We start from the raw sequence: 22,500 nt of genomic DNA, 5'->3' as shown, positions 1-22,500 counted from the left end.
CACTAATGTGGATATATGTCCCTTTGTCTCATTACTAGGATGTTGACGTTTACCTCTTGCATAAGCTTCTCTCTTCATTTTATGAAAATGATAGCTGCAACAGCAATTCTGGCTTTTGAGTTGTGCCATTTTGTCATTTTGTGAGGCAGCTCGGTGTGGCTTTGGGCTTTCTGCTGCCACCCATCCTCGTGCCCAATGTGGAAGATTTGAATTCTTTGACTGATCACATCAGGATGATGTTCTTTGGTGTCGCTGGATTAACATCTCTGCTGCTGTTGTTGGTGTTTTTAGGTATGAAATATTTAATTTTCTTGCTGTGTGTGTGTGTGTGTGTGTGTGTGTGTGTGTGTGTGTGTGTGTGTGTGTGTGTGTGTGTGTGTGTGTGTGTGTGTGTGTGTGCACGCGCACGCTCTGGCTTTCATAAGGAATTAGCCACTGTGGCTAATCCAGGTTTAGAATTATTAGCCACAGGAGAAAGGAAATAGCTGCATATTTTATTGTTTTTTTTTTTTTTTTTTTTTTTTTTTTCTTGTTAGCAATATGAAATAAGTTAATTTTATGGCGGATGGGTGAGGTTGGTTGGATTGTTCAGATTGGTTGGATGAGTGAGTTTGAGGTGTGAGATTGGTTGAATGAACGACCATCAGGGGAGGTGGTGATTGTGAGGGATGGTGATAGTGTGTGTGCGCATAAGGGGGGGGGGTATGGTCGTTGCACCTTTAGTAGGTGGTCGTGGGGGATGGGGGTGGTTGTGGACCAGGATTGGACCAACCTCATGCCAGTCAAACTCACTCATCCAACCAATCTCACCCAACAACTTCACTCATACAACCAATCTCACCCATCAACTTCACTCGTCCAACCTACCAGTCACCCATCAAACTCGTCCTACTGCAGGTACTACTACTGATTGTGTCAAAACTCACCTGGCAACCACTGACCCAACGAAGCATGTAGCGCCGAATCATTCCACAAAAAACAAAAAATTGAGACGAGAATCATGGGAATCGTGCGTAATTTCGGTCGATTTTGTTTTTTAATTAATTAATTAATTAATTTATTTCTTTATTTTTTACTAGAAACTATTTTAAAACTACTAAAGTTAGTATATATAAGCTTGTACAAAATCACGCGTGATTCCCGTAAACAAAACATACAAAATGGCAGCCGTCTCGACGAAGGTTGAATTCTGTGCTAAAATCACCCAAAATTCGTCAAACTGGTAAAAAAAAAAAAAAACACTAAAACGTGAATTAGCCATAGTGGCTAATGGGTGGTTTAAAATATTAGCCACATAAAGGGGGATTCGCCCTGTGGCGAGCGGCAGCACACTGTGTGTGTGTGTGTGTGTGTGTGTGTGTGTGTGTGTGTGTGTGTGTGTGTGTGTGTGTGTGTGTGTGTGTGTGTGTGTGTGTGTGTGTGTGTGCGCGCGTGCGCTACATAACTCCACAACCATGAAATCTAACAGCCTGAAACTTCATTTATACTAAGGGAACTCAAAGGATGTACAAGAGTGAAAATTGGGTGTTTGGGTTAATTAAAACACCCCTTTGAAAGATGATTAACGGCCTTATTTAAATTTCCTTTATCAAGGCATCATCCTTGCTCAGTCCTTTGTCAGCGAGCTACTGGGGCCTTAAATCGCCATTTTGTTCGGCCATAACAATTATGCCTGCCTTTGGAAACACGATCTACTCTCATGGACGAATTATAGTATATAATCGAAATATATCATTTGAAAATGGGATCTGATGGATTAAATAACTGTCAATGTGGAGTGAAATCTAAAAAATAACAATATATATATATATATATATATATATATATATATATATATATATATATATATATATATATATATATATATATATATATAACTATTTTTACGATCACAAAGTGTATTTATTTAAGTAAAGCATAAAGCTTAATTTTTGTTTTTTTTCAACTGTGTGGACGATTATATTTTGTGAAAAAAAGATGAATGTGGAGAAAGTGGAGCTTCATTTGGAGAAACACCGGGCTCTCTAACTTCCTTTTATAATCCATGACTATAGTCGACAGGGGGTGTTTCCACTTATTAATTTTTTCCGGCAATTACGTACGCAGTTTGCTTTTTCCTCGTTTTATGAGATCTGCTTCCATGACAAAATTTTATAATAAATACACTAATAATTTCTGCAATGTATTGATGGTCAGCAGTGACTGAAAATGAAGAGGTTTGGAGACAGCACACATGGTCTGATGTGGTGGGGTTTGTGTGTGCTTGCCTGTATGCGAGCAGGTTGGAGGAATGCATATGGGTTGGGGCATGCATGCATTCCGGCAGGCCTTTGCCACGTAGATAGCATGGGGTTTAATTTTTAAATACTTGCACCCAGTTTTACATAGAACATGGCGGTGAAAAAGAAAACATTGCTTTTTGGGTGTGTTTTATTGCCCCAGTAATGCCCTGCAATGCTGTTTTGTTCCCCTGGTAATGCACTGGTACCTTTGCGATGCCTACTGCTTCCCTTCCCTCCGCTCGCGCTGCCTCTCCCCGCCCGCCCCTATCCCTCACGCCCTCCCCACCGCCCCTATCCCTCACGCCCTCCCCTCACGCCCTCCCCACACACCCCACCCCTATCTCTCTCCCCTCCCCACCCACTCCCACCCCTATCACTCTCCCCCATCACTCTCCCCCCCCCATCCTCCCCATCTCAATATTCCCATCAGCGATGCGACAGGTTTTATTTGCTCGTGTAAAAAAAAAAAAAAAAATAAAAAGAAGATAATATTATAAAAACCTATTGGGTGTCTAAAGTAGCCCTGTCCAGTTATTTCTGTGGGTTTTGATTTGTTTCAAGGGTCTTGTCAAAATGTCACATGATTTCATTTATTTTCTTTTATTTTATCAATTTTCTCACCCTTCCACCTCCCCACTCTCCTCCTGTAGTCTTCAAGGAACAACCCCCGATTCCTCCAAGCCATGCCCAAGCAGCCATACGATCTAACACCCACAAAGATTATTCCTACAAGAAGTCTATCCTGAGGCTATTCAACAACAAAGCATTTGTGTTGTTACTTATAACGTATGGTAAGTTGGGTTGAATTGAGAGGCAAGCAGGGTGCATTATTTGCTTTGTCATCTTGGTGGGGGGGGGGGGGCGTTATTTTTTTATTCATTAATTTTTTAATCTATTTTTTTCCCCTTTTCATTGTTGTAACAATAGAAGGTACGGAATTAGCATTGTAAATTTTTATTTGCAGGAGTTTCGTTACAACTGTGATCAAACTTGGTGAATGTGTTTTGGTAAAATAATTTCATTATCATGCAGACAACTTTGCAAATAAGTATCTGCAAAGTTTTTGATTTGAACAGGTGGATTGATCTTGAAATGGATCAGAATTGTCATTTTATGGCTTGCAGTAAAAATATAATTTTTTGCCTTAACATCAAACTTCTGTTTTATAATTGTTCAGATTGAAAAAAAAAACATTGCATCGACTTGCAGTTCCTGGTCTCACCTTAATTCTTTGCACAATCCTTGTAATAGTCTTGTTCCCAAAAGTGCACTCACGAGTACAAGTCTTCACCATGTAACGTGCTGGCCACCTTGCTGTGAGAACTTTGTTTGGGTAGAATGGAATTCTCCCCCCCCCCGCTCCCGACAGATTTAAATTTGCTCATTCAGTACTGTACGCAGGTTTGGAAGAGTGGTTGATCGGGAGGCTGTGGGAGAACGAGGCAGGAGTGATTTTAGTTTTTATTCAGGATGCACGTTTGGTCATCATATTCCAAACTTTCACCTTGGGAAAGCTCAAGAAATCCCTTCAAAATGCCCTCTCCTGCCCCTATTGACATTGGAAAAAAAAGAGAAGAAAAACAAGAAGTGGGTTGGAACAAGCCAGACATCAGTGTTTGTGTGATAGATTTTTCAACATGAAGGTAGGTGAACAACTGAAAGTCCTGGAGAGTAGAAGTCGAATGGATACACTCTGCTGGCTGTGTGCTGGACCTATTGCTTCTCACCTTTATGTAATGTGCTTTAAGAACCTTCCAGGTGGAGATCAACCTGGTTTTGGAAATCGTTTGACCACTCTACAAATGAGATCACTCAAACACCACTTGGGTAGTTGAATAAGACGGTTTGAGGTGTGAAGAGATTCGTAAAGGCATAAAAAATCTAATGTGGAACCTATTCATGGGACTGTGAACTTGAACAGATCAAATGAGGGACATAGTGCATTTCAGACCAGATTAATAATATGATGTGCCACACAGTCAGCATGATTGCAGACATATGAAGACCTTCAAGGTTGCAGACACTATCACAAAGACATCAGAGAAACAGGACAGGTTTGAAAGGAAGCATAACTGCCATTTGGAAAAACGATAGGAATGGCAGCAGCCAAAGGCTAGTTTTGCAAAAGGCCTTGGATGCTGCATCATGGACTGTAGTTTGAGGACACACCCAGCCAACTGGCATGGTGGTAATTGAAGTGTCTTGAGTCCACTTTTGAGAAATGCTCCTTTGAGATGAAGTCTCAGTTTGTTGAGGGATGGTTGACCACACACAAATTGGTCTGTTGCTGAGCAAGGCAAGAAACCAGAAATGCTCAGTGATCCTGGTTGGACAAAGGCTGCGGCAAGCAGGTTATGAAGGAACATGTAGGGAAAGCACTGCCACCATGAGAAAAGCTGGTTCTGTCAAAGCACAGAAGAGAGTTGCCAGGGATTGAGACTGAGTTTTAGAACATCCATTCTGTGTAAAAAATTTATTTTTGGTGGTTGCTTGTTTTTGAAATAGGAAGTGATGTATATTTTTAACATGTGGTTTGCTTTGCTTTCACTTTTTTTTTTTTTCCTAGGTATTAATACAGGATGTTTTTACTCTGTATCAACTCTACTCAACTCCATGATCATTGCTGATTATCCAGTAAGCTTTATTTCCGGAAATTTCCCATTTCACACTTTTTGTTTGTTCGTTGTTGGTTGGTTTGTTCCTTTTCGTTTCAGCCCTGCTTTCTCCTTCCTCTTAATGATGGAAGTCTTGTATTCATATTCTGTGCAGCTCTTTCATCCCAATGTCATCCTCTCCTTCCTCTTGATCTCTTTCACTCACTTCTACTCTCCCATTGGTATTTTCCCCTTTCCCTTTTTGTTCCCTTCCATTCTGCTCAAGCTCTTCCATGACCTTCGATCATGAATACAATTCAACCCCCCCCCCCCACACCCAATTTGTGTGAAACATGTGTGGACAAAGTTGGCTAGTTCTGTATTTGCCGTCCCACATGACAGGTAACATGCGACCACAAAAAACGGTGCCTGTACAATTTGGTGAACCACCTTCATTTTTATTTTTAAGTGACACGTTCTCCGGCACACATTTGCTTCACATGATGTATGATTATTATGGGGAATTTCAGATGGATATCTTTAATGTCATTGATATAATTTAGGTGAGAGCAAATGCTCCAGATGTCGTGCTTTATGCTGCAGGCACCCATAGATTCTTCGGCAAAATTTTGTTTTTCTGACAAATTTGACAGCAGTCATTTAACTGATTTTTGTCAGTTTTGCACTGTGGTCTGCCTTGGTGAACACTCTTAAGCATCGAACACAACTCTGTGAGTCTTCGTGAAGGATTTTGTTCTCGGGTAGATTTTGACTGAAAACAATTTCTTTCACTGGCCGTGGCATGTTGAAAAAAATGGGCTCTCTTGACTCGCTCTAAATCTTCTAAGTATAGGTGAACTCCATTTTGTGCACCTGAAAAATGTAGGATATCATTAGTATGGAGGGAGTTGCTTTTTAGGTAAGGTCAGTAAGGTTTTTAAATTTTATTTTTGGTGGTCATCCTGCACAATATTGTTATCGCCATGCAACTGGTCTGGGAATGACAATCATGTGGGCTGTCAACTGGCCACAGCCGCCAGCTGGGTTAAATGTCCCAATACCTCGTCAAAGGGCATGAGGCCAACAGAGGGTTATGTGCTCGCACGTTGCGTCAGTCAGATTTTAACCGAGTGGTTGGTTATGACTTACCTTACATAACTTTACTAAATGCTTGTCACTTTTGCTCAATTTTGCACCGAAGGTTGCTGATTGTGAACTCAACCACTTGCGCAGCAAGAAGGGAGGCCAGGCTTGAGTAACAGTTCATGGATTGTTACTAAAAAAAAACATCAAATTGTCAATAAAGAACAAACAATATTCCCCCAAGCAGCGCAGATTTCTTAACGGTTATCTTGTGGCCCGTTCACTCACTCAACAAAAACACAATGCAGGGAATACAAATAACACCGACAGGTTCATTTCAAACCTGGAAGCAAGCTGTGCAGGAGTTCGGATGCAGAGTTATCGGCAGTTCTCTGGTGCAACCTGCTGTAAAAAAATTCCTCCAACTTTATAATTGTGATTTCCTCAAAGTGCTCTTTACTCTGGGGATTAAATGTTCACAACTCCGGTAGATTCAGGTGTTCCCCTTCTTTCAAATGGCTGTCTTTCTTGGATTTTACTTCTCTTCCAGTGCAACTGTAACGGTCAATCGCCTGTCAGCTGCATTGCCAACAGACCTCAAAATCGCTCCCTCTTTCCAAGCATCCATTATCGGAACCGCCTGCAAGATCGATAAACAAGTCCCGTGCTGGGCCACGCGAGCCCCCGCCAAACAGACTTCCCCAATGCAGATTTGAGCCATACATTAACCCTTGTGGTGAGGCAAATGGCTGACTATTTCACTGTGGATTCACAGCACCTGCATATTATGGCTTGATCTGCAAAACTCTCGTGTGCTTTGTAAAGACATGTAAACAGAGGAAAAGAATATTAATGTACAGCTTGAGGTTTGAAACGGGGAGGACAAAACAGTAGGGTTCACAAAACAAACATCTCTCTGTACATACGCAACGCATATCTATTGGACAAATAGTACCTCATGCTTATCGAAACAAATGCGAAGAAACAACTCTTGTTTGACGACATGGTTTTCTTAACCCCTAAAGATAATTCCCACAACATATTATGTAATTTAATAATACGAGTGCGGGCCCGTAGGTGCGTGCCAGTATGTACAGCTTTGTGCCTGCAGTATCAGGTCCCCAGCATCAATTGTGACGTCATATCAAACGAAGAAGAAGAATTGACACCCCCCTCTCACCCCCCCTCTCTCGCCCTTCTCTCTCCCTCCTCATTTCCCTTCTCTTGCCCCCCTCTCACCCCGCCTCTCCCCCCTTCTCTGTCCCCCCTCCTCTCTCCCTCCCCTCTCTTGCCCGCTCTCACCCGCTCTCTCACCCTTCTCTCCCCCTCCTCTCTCCCCTCTCTTGCCACCCCTCTCACCCCCTGTCGTCCCCCCTCCTCTGTCGTCCCCCCTCCTCTGTCGTCCCCCCTCCTCTGTCGTCCCCCTCCTCTGTCGTCCCCCCCTCCTCTGTCGTCCCCCCTCCTCTGTCGTCCCCCTCCTCTGTCGTCCCCCCTCCTCTGTCGTCCCCCCTCCTCTGTCGTCCCCCCTCCTCTGTCGTCCCCCCCTCCTCTGTCGTCCCCCCCTCCTCTGTCGTCCCCCTCCTCTGTCGTCCCCCCTCCTCTGTCGTCCCCCCTCCTCTGTCGTCCCCCCTCCTCTGTCGTCCCCCCTCCTCTGTCGTCCCCCCTCCTCTGTCGTCCCCCCCTCCTCTGTCGTCCCCCCTCCTCTGTCGTCCCCCCCTCCTCTGTCGTCCCCCCCTCCTCTGTCGTCCCCCCCTCCTCTGTCGTCCCCCTCCTCTGTCGTCCCCCCTCCTCTGTCGTCCCCCCCTCCTCTGTCGTCCCCCCTCCTCTGTCGTCCCCCCTCCTCTGTCGTCCCCCCTCCTCTGTCGTCCCCCCCTCCTCTGTCGTCCCCCTCCTCCTCTGTCGTCCCCCCTCCTCTGTCGTCCCCCTCCTCTGTCGTCCCCCCTCCTCTGTCGTCCCCCCTCCTCTGTCGTCCCCCTCCTCTGTCGTCCCCCCTCCTCTGTCGTCCCCCCTCCTCTGTCGTCCCCCCTCCTCTGTCGTCCCCCTCCTCTGTCGTCCCCCTCCTCTGTGGTCCCCCCTCCTCTGTCGTCCCCCCTCCTCTGTCGCCCCTCCTCTGTCGCCCCCCTCCTCTGTCGCCCCCTCCTCTGTCGCCCCCCTCCTCTGTCGCCCCCCCTCCTCTGTCGCCCCCCTCCTCTGTCGCCCCCCCTCCTCTGTCGCCCCCCTCCTCTGTCGCCCCCCTCCTCTGTCGCCCCCCTCCTCTGTCGCCCCCCTCCTCTGTCGCCCCCCCTCCTCTGTCGCCCCTCCTCTGTCGCCCCCTCCTCTGTCGCCCCCCCTCCTCTGTCGCCCCCTCCTCTGTCGCCCCCCTCCTCTGTCGCCCCCTCCTCTGTCGCCCCCTCCTCTGTCGCCCCCCTCCTCTGTCGCCCCCTCCTCTGTCGCCCCCCTCCTCTGTCGCCCCCCTCCTCTGTCGCCCCCTCCTCTGTCGCCCCCCTCCTCTGTCGTCCCCCCTCCTCTGTCGTCCCCCCCTCCTCTGTCGTCCCCCCCTCCTCTGTCGTCCCCCCTCCTCTGTCGTCCCCCCCTCCTCTGTCGTCCCCCCTCCTCTGTCGTCCCCCCCTCCTCTGTCGTCCCCCCTCCTCTGTCGTCCCCCCTCCTCTGTCGTCCCCCCCTCCTCTGTCGTCCCCCCTCCTCTGTCGTCCCCCTCCTCTGTCGTCCCCCTCCTCTGTCGTCCCCCCTCCTCTGTCGTCCCCCCCTCCTCTGTCGTCCCCCCTCCTCTGTCGTCCCCCCTCCTCTGTCGTCCCCCCTCCTCTGTCGTCCCCCCTCCTCTGTCGTCCCCCCTCCTCTGTCGTCCCCCCCTCCTCTGTCGTCCCCCCCTCCTCTGTCGTCCCCCCCTCCTCTGTCGTCCCCCCTCCTCTGTCGTCCCCCTCCTCTGTCGTCCCCCCTCCTCTGTCGTCCCCCTCCTCTGTCGTCCCCCCTCCTCTGTCGTCCCCCCTCCTCTGTCGTCCGCCCCCCCTCCTCTGTCGTCCGCCCCCCCATACATGGCCGTAACTTGGGAACCGCTCATCCGATTGAAATCAAACCTCAAAGGCACATCCGCGGGCCCCCGGCAATATTCCTGGCAAGTTTCAATCTGATTGGATCGGTGGTCATCCGGTTATTAATAATTTGGGAAAAAATTGGCATGATGAGGTGAGAAGGTGGAATGACACCTTCAGCTGCCATATATATATATATATATATACACCTTTTCAACACTGAAAAGGCAGTAAAATGGCCGTAACTTGGGAACCTCTTGTCCGATTGATATCAAACCTCGAAAAGGCACATCTGCGGGGCCCCGGCAATATTCATGGCAAGTTTCAATCAGATTGGACTGGCGGTCGTCGAGAAACGGCGGTCACAGACAGACAGACAGACACACACAGAGATTGCTGGAATTAGATAGATGGCACGATTCATTTCACCACTGTGTGCTTATGGCTTTGGCTAATGGGTTAAAGCTGCACATGCTGTTGGCCAATGGGTTAAGGGTTAGAGTTTGTGGAGCAAGTGGAAGGTTAGAACATTGGTAAAGTTGTGTAATGTATGCAGGTTCTTATGTATCATAGTGTACGTCTTGAAGGGAGAAATTCTACAGCTGCAATCATTAATGGTTTGCTGGATAACACCAACGTCGCTATGATCGTATGATTTACTTTTTGAATGCAAGACACTATTGTGCCAGAGTGAGTAGTCTTCCTTTTTTTGGCCACAAATGTAATGCTTTGAGGGTTGTTGGGGCAGGGGAGGATATCTTTGGACCACAGAGTCAAAGTTCTCAGATAAATTTGGAGATGTTTTATTTGTGTATATGCTTGTGGAAGGATCAATACTTTGCTCTTTAAAAGATCAATATGGCATTTTAACACTAATTTTTAAGTCATGAATCACTGGGAAATGCTTCAATTATGAAATTAATAATTGAAATGAAGTTTAAAAGAAGAAAAAGAAAAAAAACAAGTTTGGTTCTATGAAGTCACCAAGCATAGTTAGTTCTAAGTTGGCAAGTGTTGATGGCAGCTATTGGGATCAACATGTCTGAAAGGATGTATTTAAATTGGTCACTATATAAAGTTGAATCAACTTGAAGGAATGTTGCAAAATAAAAATTCTGAATCTTTGCATGAAATGAAAATCAAGGCCATTGATGATTATATTTGTGGGGCAGTCAATGGTAACTCTAGCATTTGATCTCGTCATCTTCATTTTATGCATTGCAATGGATTTTAACTGGATGCTTACAATAACATGTTTACAGCTGTGGGAAAACAAGGTGCAGTTGATGTTTTCAGCATCCAACCTTGGTTGGCCAGTGCAAATTGCTGACAAGGGCTAACATCAGCTGCAGTTTTTCCTTGGTGGTAAACACTCTTGTAACCTCTGTTGATAAAATCCAGTGTTTTTCTTGTGCATTCACAGAAACTGATGCTAATCTTCACAGATTAGTTTTCTATTATGTTTTTGAGCATTCAATATCTATCTGATTGGTGTTTTGAGACCAGCAAATTGATATTGTTATGGTAATGCGGTCTTCAATGATCGACATGACACCTGGTGGGTAGGGGACATGAAGATCTCCGTTGAATTTTGGCACGCATTGGTGTCTTTGACTGCAGTGGAATTGCCAACAAAATGGGCAAGCAAAGCCTGCTATCGATCCGCATTTGAGGTGCATAAGCGTGGATCCGATTTGTGTCTTTCATGGGTTAATAAGCCAAGTGCTTTGGATTCCACTTCCGAAGACCACACAGGTTTTCAAGCAAAAAGGGGTCAGGGAAGAGCACGGCTGACCCTGTGATAATGCCATAGGAATCGCTCGTTGGCACAGAAAGTGGAAGTGCCATGAAAGGACAGACTACAGGGGAGATTTAAGAATGCAGGGATTAGGGGAAAGGTGGGGCTTAGACATACACAGACACAGACACTGGGCAGGGGTTGTAATATTTTGGGGATCTGAAATTCCATGACTTTTCCATGACCCCACACAGGCATATTTTGCTCACTCCTCCCCCACCTCAAAACGTGTCAGCTAGGCTATGCAAATCATCAAGGATTTAAAGTTTAATCCTACCCTGCTTCAGTTGAATCACAGATTAGGTCATTGTTAACATGGTAATGTGGTCGGCTGGACATAGAAGGCCTGTAAAGAACAAAGCAGGCCAGAGATCAAAACCTGGCCATAGATGACAATCGAAGGGCCATGTTTGACAGTGAGATGGAACAAAGTAAAATCGCTCAAGCATAACCAACTTCCTTAAAGCTTGGCTTCTGATTGAAATTGTCAGTCAATCAATGTGGATGAGAGCCCTTCTGAAAACTGAAAAAACGTAATGATATGTACATGTTGAAGTAACGTTTAACAAATAATATTCTCATTTTTTACACTGAACGAAAAATATCATTCCCAAAATAGAGGGTACTTTAGCAGTGACAGATCATTATACTGCATTGGAAATGGTTGGTGTCGTTCTGTGGGAGCATTGATTGAGCTTTCCTGAGATGCAGATTCACGATGTGTCAATGGTAAATTGCATTCCGAGTACGGAATAAAAGACCTACGAACGAAACTCGTTCGTACACTTTATTTTATTATTATTTTTTTAATCATGAGAATATCAGAAACCACACTCGCTCAATTTCTATGACTTCCCAAGCCTGGAGAAGCCTTTTGCTAAATTCCATGACCCGTACGAACTCCACTGGAGGTGGGGTGCTCAAGTTGTTTTATTATTGGAATTACACCACTTATGCTAACATGTGTTATGCTAACACCACTTATGCTTATGCATAACTTATGTTATGAAATAACTATTTTAATTTATTCTCCATTTTATCTTTTCAAGTCTAAACAATATCCTCAACAGTAGCTAACTCTGGTGGTTGGCGGCAAAATTGTATTGTGAATATCCCTCTGAAATTTTCATTGGGCTTTATGTTGCTTTAAATAACATTTGTGTGAACAACTGGGTGAGATATTGGAAAAATGTATGATAACTCTGAACCAGGTTTGCTTTGAAAAGACTGCATACACATTTTTAAGTTTTCACTTTATGTGTACCGATGTTAATTTTAAAGACAAATGCTTCCCCAACTTCTATGACATCCATTGTCATGAATGAAATGCTGGATGCTATACTTTTCTCAGTTGATGAAAGAAAACAGCTAATTTGTGATCGCGAAGCTTAATGTTTTAATTTGTGTCCTTAAATAGGGTCAGGAGTTGAATGCTGGAAGAATCGGCCTAACGATTATCCTGTCTGGGATGGTGGGGTCTGTGCTCTGCGGTTTTTGGCTGGATCGAACAAAAGCATACAAGTGCGTCACTTTTTGTTGTTGTTGATAGGTTTTACTCAGACGTTTTTGCTTTTAAAAGCCTAGTGGGTATATTGAGAGATGTGTGGTGTTACATTAACAGCAATAGTCCCAACAGAACCTCTTGCTCACTCCTGATTGCTGTCTCGTCCATGCCTGTTGCAGCCCAAACATGGCCAGCTTCAGGCTCTCAACAGACCCACGTCGAGCGGTTGCTGCAGGCTCTACCTGCTGGGTGAATCCCTTGCCATTTGTCAAATAATTTTCATCTTCCATGGACTCTAAATTAACCAGATTGTTCATTCATCAAAAAGGCAGCAGAAGCAAAGTGCATGATGTTCCTGAGGAAATAATTAATTATTTATATGCAAGATAAAATTCCCTTAAAAGACCAGGTCAAGAAATCGAGCCATCAGCTATTTGCTTTGGAAGTTTCACCCACCTATGCACGCATGCATGTGTGTGTGATATATATATATATATATGTGTGTATATATGTATATGTGTATATGTGTATATATATATATATATATATATATATATATATATATATATATATATATATATATATATATATATATATATATATATATATATATATATATATATATGTGTATATATATATATATATATATGTATATGTGTGTATATATGTATATGTGTATATATATATATATATATATATATATATATATATATATATATATATATATATATATATATATATATATATCTGAGTTATCCCTCACTCGCATAGCAGAGGCGAAGTTTCTGGGACTTGCCAAAGTGAAAGCCGGGCCTGAAATCAAGTGACAGGTTTAACTGGCGGCAACCTTTTTCCACTTCCATTCGTGGCTTGAGGCTGCCACAAATGTCTGCCTCACACATGATGACAGACTGCTTTTATTTTTATACAGAAAATCTAGGCTCGTGGAAGAGCTAGAACAGAGAATGCTGTGGAGTGGAGAAACGTCAACAGCAGTGTCGAGGGACATTTGGAGGAGGACATGGTGTGAACAAGCTGAATACCAGCTCAAGCAGGGCAAGAAGAGGAAGGGAGAAACTGGGGATGAAACAAATGCAAAGAAAGAGGGTGAGTGTGGGGTGGGGGAAGCAATAACTTGGGAAAAGGAGGAGTGCATCAGGAGGGTTAATGAGGGTAGAAAAGAACAGTAGTGGATGGGGGATTACCTCAGGTGGTGGTGGTGGTGGTGGTGAAGAGCCATCTTAAAGGCCAAGAGGGAAGGATGACATTGAGTACTTTTTTCTTGCACCACTTTTTTTTTTTCTCTTCTGTCCATAAAAAAATAGAAAACGTTTGAAGAAATAGATAGGCTCCACTAAACCTCTGCACACGTTTGTCTCCAGTAGTTTATCGCTACCTCGTACATATTTCTCAGCAGTAGGTGACCTTATGGACACTGGTGTAATTTATCATTTTTTTGACCCCCACTCCCCTCGGGTATAGGGTTTTTAAAAGTCCAATTGGATTGTCACAACCTAACCTACTGTTTTTTATACATATATTTTTTTTGCAGATATACCACAGTGTTGGTTTATTTCCTCACGTTTGTGAGCATGGTTGTGTTTACATTCACCCTGAGCCTTGGTCATATCTGGGTTGTTTTCGTCACTGGTGGTGTGCTCGGGTGAGATAATCACATTATATGATTAAATTAATTTTGTCAGTTTATTTTTTTCCCAGTTTTTATTTTGCTCATGAAACTATGTATTTTTTTTTTAATCATTTTTCTTAACTTTTTTTTGATCTTGCAGTTGCAAGTTTTTATTTTTATTTTTTATTTTCAATCATAGTGGATTGCGTGTTGCAGTTTTACCATGACCGGATACCTTCCAGTGGGATTTGAATATGCTGTGGAATTGACATATCCAGAGTCTGAAGGGACTTCATCAGGGCTGCTAAATGCTTCGGCACAGGTTTGTTCTATTGCAATCACTCATTTGAATAATATTAGAGAAACTGTATTTCAGCAAAAGGTTTTATTCATGAGTAAAACATAATTTTTTTTATCCACATTTCCAACTGGGAGCCCATTGATGCACCTCTACCATACATCGAGTTTGTTTTTGTTTTTGCTTGTGCTCGTGTATGAGTAAAGGAGAAATTTATGCTTGCACTCGCGTTGCTTACTTGAGGGATTTTGGATCATCTTGCCCTTCTCTTTTATGTGGTAATGCTGCAGGCGACTTCGTCGTAAAGCTAATGCTGCTCTTCCAATCGCTGAATCCCGCTCTCCTCCCCCCTGCTCACCCTTCCCACTCTCCCCACTCTAACGGCATCATCCCGAGCTAAGTCTTATTTTCTATTTATGGCAGAGTGCAATAAGAGTATGTTTGACCCCTCCCACCCCCAACAGAGAACATTTCAGTGATAATTGTGACATCATAGGTCATGTGGTGATAGCAGACATCTTGGATTAAATACAAAATAATTAATTAAAACTTATCTTTGAAACCGCTGATCAGAAAAATTTGAAACTTGGCACATCTCATTCTGTTTCCAATGGGGAATAAAGGATTGAAAGAATGAGGTCATCAGTGAAGTGGTTTACCAGCCATAAATGTTTTGATCAAAATCCTTATTTACCATTGGGATTCATTTTGTGTGTCTTGGCTGTAACATTTTTACCAATTGAGATTTTGTCATCAAATCTTCAACAACCCTTTATTATGAGATTATGGAGAACACAAATGAATAAAATGTACCTTTTTTATTTTTATTTTTAACCTTCGTTTTTGTCAAGCTTTGTTTGGGTACAAATCAGATGTGAATGGGTTTTGCATTTTGAGATGCTTTCTAGTTTTACATTTTTATTTCGATGTTAACGTACATTATATGTATTTGTGTGTTCATTTCAGTTGTGATGTTCTTCTGGCTGTCGTTGATTTTCCTCCATTTTCACGAAACCGAGGAACCGAACCCCCCTTTTACACACACACGCGCGCACACGCGCGCACACGCGCGCACACGCGCGCACACGCGCACACAAACGCGCGCGCACGCACACGCGCACACGCACGCACACACAGTATATATATGCACATGCACACACAGTATATATGCACATGCACACACAGTATATATGCACATGCACACACAGTATATATGCACATGCACACACAGTATATATGCACATGCACACACAGTATATATGCACATGCACACACAGTATATATGCACATGCACACACAGTATATATGCACATGCACACACAGTATATATGCACATGCACACACAGTATATATGCACATACACACACAGTATATATGCACGCACACGCACACGCACACAGTATATATGCACATACACACACAGTATATATGCACATACACACACAGTATATATGCACACGCACACGCACATGCACACGCACACAGTATATATGCACATACACACGCACACAGTATATATGCACATACACACGCACACAGTATATATGCACATACACACGCACACGCACACAGTATATATGCACATACACATACACACAGTATATATGCACACGCACACGCACACGCACACAGTATATATGCACACACACACGCACACAGTATATATGCACACACACACGCACACAGTATATATGCACATACACATGCACACAGTATATATGCACATACACATGCACACAGTATATATGCACATACACATACACACAGTATATATGCACATCACATGGCCAAAACTATGTGGACACCTGCTTGTCCAACATATCATTCCAAAATCATGGGCATTAATAGGGAGTTTATCCCCTCTTTGCTGCTATAACATCTTCCACTCTTCTGGGAAGGCTTTGCACTTGGAATATTGCTGCAGGAATTTGCTTCCATTCAGCCACAAGAACATGAGTGAGGTCAGGCACTGATGTTGGGCGATTAGGTCTGGCTTGCAGTCGGCATTCCAATTCATCCCAAAGGTGTTCGATGGAGTTGAGGTCAGGGCTCTGTGCAGGCCAGTCAAGTTGAGGTCAGGGATTAACACACCGATCTTGACAAACCATTTCTGTGTGGACCTTGCTTTGTGCATGGGGGCATTGTCATGTTGAAACAGGAGAGGGCCTTCCCCAAACTGTTGCCACAAAGTTGGAAGCACTGAATCGTTTAGATTCTAGAATGACATTGTATGCTGTAGCTTTAAGATTTCCCTTCACCAGAAGTAAGGGGCTTAGCCAGAACCATGCCTCATCCTCCACAAAACTTTAGAGTTGGTACTATGCATTCGGGTAGGTAGCGTTCTGGCATTCGCCAAACCCAGATTCATCCGTCAGACTGCCAGATGGTGAAACGTGATTCATCACTCCAGAGAACGCGTTTCCACTGCTCCAGAGTCCATGGCGGTGAGATGTACATCACTCCAGAGAACGCGTTTCCACTGCTCCAGAGTCCATGGCGGTGAGATGTACACCACTCCAGCCGACGCTTGGCATTGCGCAGGTGATCTTAGGCTTGTGTGCAGCTGCTTGGCCATGGAAACCCATTTCATGAAGCTCTCGACACACAGTGTTTGTGCTGACGTTGCTTCCAGAGTCAGTTTGGAACTCGGTAGTGCGTGTTGCAACCGATGACTGACAGACGATTTTTCCTTGCGACGTGCTTCAGCACTCGGTGGTCCCATTCTGTGAGCTTGTGTGGCCAACCACTTTGTGACTGAGCTGTTGTTGCTCCTAGACGTTTCCACTTAATAACAGAACTTACAGTTGACCGGGGCAGCTCGAGCAGAGCAGAAATTTTATGAATTGACTTGTTGGAAAGGTGGCATCCTAAGACAGTGCCACGTTGAAAGTCACTGAGCTCTTCCGTATGTCCCATTTTACTGCCATTGTTTGTCTCTGGAGATTGCATGGCTGTGTGCTTTGCATGCAGCCAAGCGACACTGTCAAGGACATACCGGCTAAAAGGAACGGATCGTTGGGAGTCAAGTCCCCACTAAGTTTGGATATGGACCATGCTGGATCAATGAAAACAGACAAAAATGAGCTGCAAACATTTCTATGGGGTTCAATTTCTATGGATGTCAGATCAGGCCAGATTAGATCTGTGACTTGCTACAGGTATCATGTAAACCTGCACTAACCTGTTCCATGGTCGGTTGTCGGTGACTAAACCGTCTCCCCCACCAGGTTTTTTGGTGAGGAGGGTGTTTGGATATGGACACCCCACAGGATTAAAAACAAAACCTGTCAATGGGCGGAGGAGCTTCTTGTGAGCCAACGGCCATCCATATCTAGTGCCCAACTGTGTCTGCGGACGTCCTCCTGCAGGTGGGTTACTTTTTATTGGGAGGTTGGTGGCAGGATTTGCACTCTGGCCACCATAAAACCCTTCATTCCACAAAACACAAAAACGCGAAGAAATCTGAAAACCCACTCCGTGGGAGTACCTCCTGCGCAGCTTCCCTTTGCAGGGCAGCTCACCGGATGACTGGATTGGGGCAAAGCCTTTGGGACCCCCAATCTTTGATTATAGAAGGGAAACCATGGGGTAACATTCCCGGGTCAGATTGTTGGAGAGTGTGTCGGAGTGGGGCTGAGGTGTCGTCCACCAGACGGCAGTCTCCCTGAGGCGGTCCCTTCGGGTGGGTGCCTGGAATGTCCTCTCCTTAAGGGAGGATGATCACCTGTCTCATCATCTGAACTCAAGAGTTTGGACACTGGTATTGCAGCACTCTCTGAGGTTCGGAGACCGGATTGTGGCGAGGTTATGGTGGGTGGTTACACCGACTATTGGTCTGGTCGCTCTGATGGTGACCATTCCCAAGGAGTTGCTGGAGCTGTGTCCAATAAGCTGACCCCAATGATAATTGAGGTAACACCGGTCAATGAGCGTATTATGAGATTAAGGATTCGTCACTCCTTTGGTGTCATTTCCCTGGTCTCTGTTTATGCTCCAACTGAGGCGAGTGTTCTCACTGAAGGATGCATTCTACGCCACGCCCGAGTTTCTGGTTGATCAGTGCCCCAGACGAGATACACTTCTAGTCTTGGGGGATTTCAATGCAGCGACTGGAACTGAAAGGGATGGTTATGAGACGTGTGTTGGTCCCCATGGGTCAGGAACTATGAACCAGAATGGCACTAAGTTCCTTGACTTTGCAAGAAGTCATGGACTTTGGGTTGTGGGTTCATGGTTTCAGTGCCCACAAGCTCATCGCTGGACTTGGTATTCCAACGCTGGCGGTGTGGCAAAGGAGATTGACCATGTCCTCGTTGATGGTTGCTGGAGGATGATCCAGAACTGCAGGGTCTCCCGGAGTGCTCAGTTCCTCAATACTGACCATTGACTTGTTGCAGCAACTCTAAAGCTGCACCTTAAATCCAGGAGAATGGTACCATCCTTGCTGAGGCTGTATGTTGGCAAGCTCAAGGATGAAAGGGGAGCTGAGGAGTTTACGAACAAGCTGAGTGAAGATTTGAGGAGTCTGGGTGCTTTGGGAGGTCCTGATGAGTTGTGGAGTGCCTTCAAGACCACCGTCCTTGATGTTCCCGGTGGATGTCTTGGAACTTACCGTTGGGCAAAGAAGAATTTTGTCTCGAGGGACACTGGATACCATTGACCAGAGTTGCAGGGCCAGGCTCAATGGCAGAGCTGAGGCGTAAAACTGTACGTGCGCTAAGGATGGACAAGGAGGCCTATGTGTGAGGAATCTGTGAGGGGGTAGAGCATCACCTGTGGTCAAGGAATTCGCACATTGCGTTCATCCAAGCCCATCCCTCCGTGTACTGCAGTTGGAGCAGAGGGTGGGAGGCTCGAGACAGATGAGTCCGAAGTGAAGGCCCGCTGGGCCGGTTACTATGAGCGGTTGTACCAGGCTGATCCACCAGCTGTCAAGTTGGACCTCGGGTGTTACAATGCCTGTTGCTGACCCTCCAATAAACTGTTGTCCATCTTCACTTGTGGAAACACAGGCTGTGGTGAACTGGTTGAAATGGGGTAAAGCTCCAGGGATCTTTGGCATCCATACTGAACTTCTCAAATCTGTTGGAAATGCTGCACTCGTGTCATTGCATGCAGTTCTGTGCTCTGCCTGGAACACAGGCATCATCCCAAATGACTGGAAGTAGGGCCTTGTTGTCCCTCTGGAAAGGGAAGGGTGATCACCAGGACTGCAACAGCTACCGAGGGGTGACGCTGCTCTCAGTGCCGGGCAAGGTCTTTGCTCAGATAATTCTTGATAGGGTTCGCCATCTGCTTGAGCACCAGCGTCCAGAGCAATCAGGCTTTACACCAAAAAGGTCAACGATTGACCGTATCTTTGCTCTTCGGGTCCTCACCGAATGCAGACGAGAGTTTCGGTTGGGGCTGCTTGCAGCCTCTGCTGATCTCTGTAAAGCGTTTGACTCAGTCAATCGGGATGCCGTCTGGAGGATTCTGGGTCTTCGTGGGGTGCCACCAAAACTGATCAATCTGATGTCTGAACTCTACTCTGGTACTAAGAGTGCTGTGAGATGTGGTGGTCCCATCTCCGACTTATTTCCAGTTGTTACTGTCGTTCGTCAGGCGTGTGGACTGGCCCCCACACTTTTCAGCACTTGTATGGACTGGATTCTCGGGAGGATGTCAGAGAGATCAAGCTGCGGTGCATCTTTTGGGAATGTCAAGGTCTCTGACCTTTATTTCGCAGATGATGCAGTCATCTTTGCGGAAACCTTAGATATCCTTTTGGGGGCCCTTGAGGTGCTGAATGAGGAGTCTGAGCCGCTGGGATTACGGGTTTCTTGGGTCAAAACTAAGATCCAGGCTTTCAATGACATCTTGGATGCTGCTGTCCTGTCTGTGCCTGCTTGTGGTGAGGATGTTGAGGTTGTGGAGGGATTCACTTACCTTGGCAGTGATATTCATATCTTTGCCGGCTGTGAGTTAGAGGTCAGTCGATGTCTGGGTCGGGCCTGGGGAGTCATGGATTCACTGGATAATGTGGTGTGGCGTTGCCGGTACCTGTGCTGGAGGCCGAAAGTCTGAGTCTTCAGGTCCTTGGTGCTTCCAGTCTTGCTCTATGGATGAGAGACTTGGACTCTGACCAAGGATCTGAGACAGAGACTCGATTCCTTTGGTACCAGGTCTCTTCGGAGAATCCTTGGCTATCGCTGGTTGGACTTTGTGTCCAACGAGCGGTTGCTGAGAGACTCAAATGAGATTTGTTACCTGCCTAGTCTGTGAGCATCAGCTGCGACTGTATGGACATGTGGCTCATTTTCCTGACGCTGATCCTCCTCACGAGATTATCTCAGCGAGGGAGTCTCGTGAGTGGAGGAGGCCAATGGGCCGACCACGTCCCTCGGGATTTCAGCAGGTTGATCGGCATCTCAAGGAGATGGGGATGGGCCAGGTATCTGCCTGGGGGATGGCCAGTCAGAGGCCCTTGGAGCGGAAAGTGGACGCAGCGACGTGCTGCTCTGGTGCATGCTCCCATACCCTGACCTGAACATTTCTCGAAAGGATTTATTTAGTCAGGCAAGGAAAGATATGTGGCACAGTGAATAGTTTTATTGTTGTGTGCATTGCAGGGATAGAAAGAAGCGTGAGGTGCGGCGATATACAAGCAACTTCCAAAGCAGACACAGAGCAGAGTTATCCCCAAATAATTATTGTACAATCTCAACTTAAATGAGGACAGGTGCCAGGACACACGCACACACACACTGAAGAGGAGTTGATGAAGAGAAAAAGGAGAGGAGATGAGGCTAACGGTCTCTCAATATCTTGCACGTTTGTCCGATCGCGCCACCAATACGTTTTGGGGTGATGTTCCACTGGGCGATACCTCCCTGACAGCTGGCACGTCGTCTCTTGCTTCAAGGCACTTCGTGCAGCGAGCGTCGGTCCAGAGAACAAGACGCGACCTTCGGGTGTGAAGGGAGGGACTTGGGTGGAGCCAAAAGACAATGGGTGGAGAGAGAGGCAGAGCCAGCAGGCAAATTGGTAGCTTGTCGATCCCGAGCCAACAGGAATGAAGAAAGGAACGATGAGCAGGAGCGACACACCAGGAACGATGACTACTCTCAAATGACGACTACAACCCTCCCCCGTGGTCCGTCCTTTTATAGATCCAGTGGTGCGGGGTGGGGACGATGACTCTGCGGTGTCATCACCCGAATCGGGCGCGCTGGTTGGGCCCCGGCCAGCACATGCTGGCCGCCATGACCGGAAGCAGCTCCAGTTCACTTCCAGCCAGATGGTTCCAAGCTGCAGAGTCGTTTCGATCCAAGCAATGCGACATGAATCGCCTTGCACCAAACCCCGTGCTGTGTCCCGGCGACCCACGGTTGGCGCTGGCCTATGTGCCTGCTCCATGGTGTGCCATGCGGCCCGAGGGATCCGGCCGCACAGCATGCCTTTTCCTGCTTGCAGCTGCATCGAGGCGGAGGTGCGGGAGGATGTCTGCCATCCGCAGGAGACATTTGTTGTCATCGTGGTGAGCGATGACCGATGGCAAGATGTTATTGTAACCCCGTGCGCAGACCCCACCAAAGATGTGTTATTCGTGCTTCGTTCTGCACGATGATAAAGTATCACGGGCTGCGTGCAACTCTGCCATTGTACACGTGGTTAGCCCGCTATCGAGCATAGTCGTCGCGGTTATCAAAGGTGGTGGGATGCAAGGTGCAAGCTCTGATCGGTGTTAGGGAATTGAGGGAAAAGTTTGGATATAATGTATGGCACGTTGAGTTGAAGAAGAAGATGGATATAATTATTAAATGCAGAAATCGGTTGAAAAGAACATGCCTCGTGCGTCTTGTTCAGTGGGTAGAGGTTGTTTATTGTTTGCTTCTATAGTTGGCCTTCGTGAAGACGCGTGCATTGTGGGTGTGGCTGCAGTTTTTACAACCGGTTGTCTGAGTGCAGTGTCTTTGACTTATTTCAGGAAGAAGAGGAAAAGAGTAGGAATGAAGATAGAGATATAATCATACCTTACTATGAGATCCACACGATGCGTTGTCCCGCGAGACAAAAGGGAAGGGACTTTCTGAACGTATATTAATGGAATAACTGTCTAGGGATCGCTGTATGATGGTTGCTATTGCTTTGGAGGGATGCGTTTCCCAGAACCGCAACAATATATTGTTATAGATTCAGCGGTGGCGGGATTCGCACCCGACTCTTGACCCCAGTGTTGAGGATTCGGACGAGTGATGTCAATCGCACCCTACTCTTGACAGCCAAATGTTGAAGATCCGGCG

The 22,500-nt window shown here is 45.9% G+C and overlaps 1 protein-coding gene across 7 annotated transcripts in view; it reads left to right on the top strand.

Moving 5' to 3' along the window:
• The window catches only part of LOC147032189 (choline/ethanolamine transporter flvcr2b-like), a 91,941-nt gene that overhangs the window by 40,835 nt on the left and 28,606 nt on the right, over positions 1-22,500 (top strand). For 4 of the 7 annotated variants that reach the window (XM_085869565.1, XM_085869564.1, XM_085869567.1 and 1 more), the window contains exons 3-8: positions 150-291; positions 2,933-3,073; positions 4,849-4,916; positions 12,201-12,304; positions 13,840-13,950; positions 14,134-14,239. In XM_085869565.1, the coding sequence (XP_085725691.1) occupies positions 150-291; positions 2,933-3,073; positions 4,849-4,916; positions 12,201-12,304; positions 13,840-13,950; positions 14,134-14,239 (672 nt within the window). Of the gene's footprint in view, positions 1-149; positions 292-2,932; positions 3,074-4,848; positions 4,917-12,200; positions 12,305-13,839; positions 13,951-14,116; positions 14,240-14,505; positions 15,274-17,442; positions 17,584-22,500 lie in introns of those variants that run through there. The other 3 variants (XR_015055071.1, XM_085869569.1, XM_085869566.1) reach the window with 3 other exon arrangements.

Source organism: Eptatretus burgeri, chromosome 2, assembly GCF_056783735.1.
Source record: "Eptatretus burgeri isolate ZD-2024b chromosome 2, Ebu_testis_v1, whole genome shotgun sequence".
Taxonomy (NCBI): Eukaryota; Metazoa; Chordata; class Myxini; order Myxiniformes; family Myxinidae; genus Eptatretus; species Eptatretus burgeri.
Note: the sequence above shows the minus strand (reverse complement) of the source record. Positions and strands in the feature narration are given on the sequence as shown.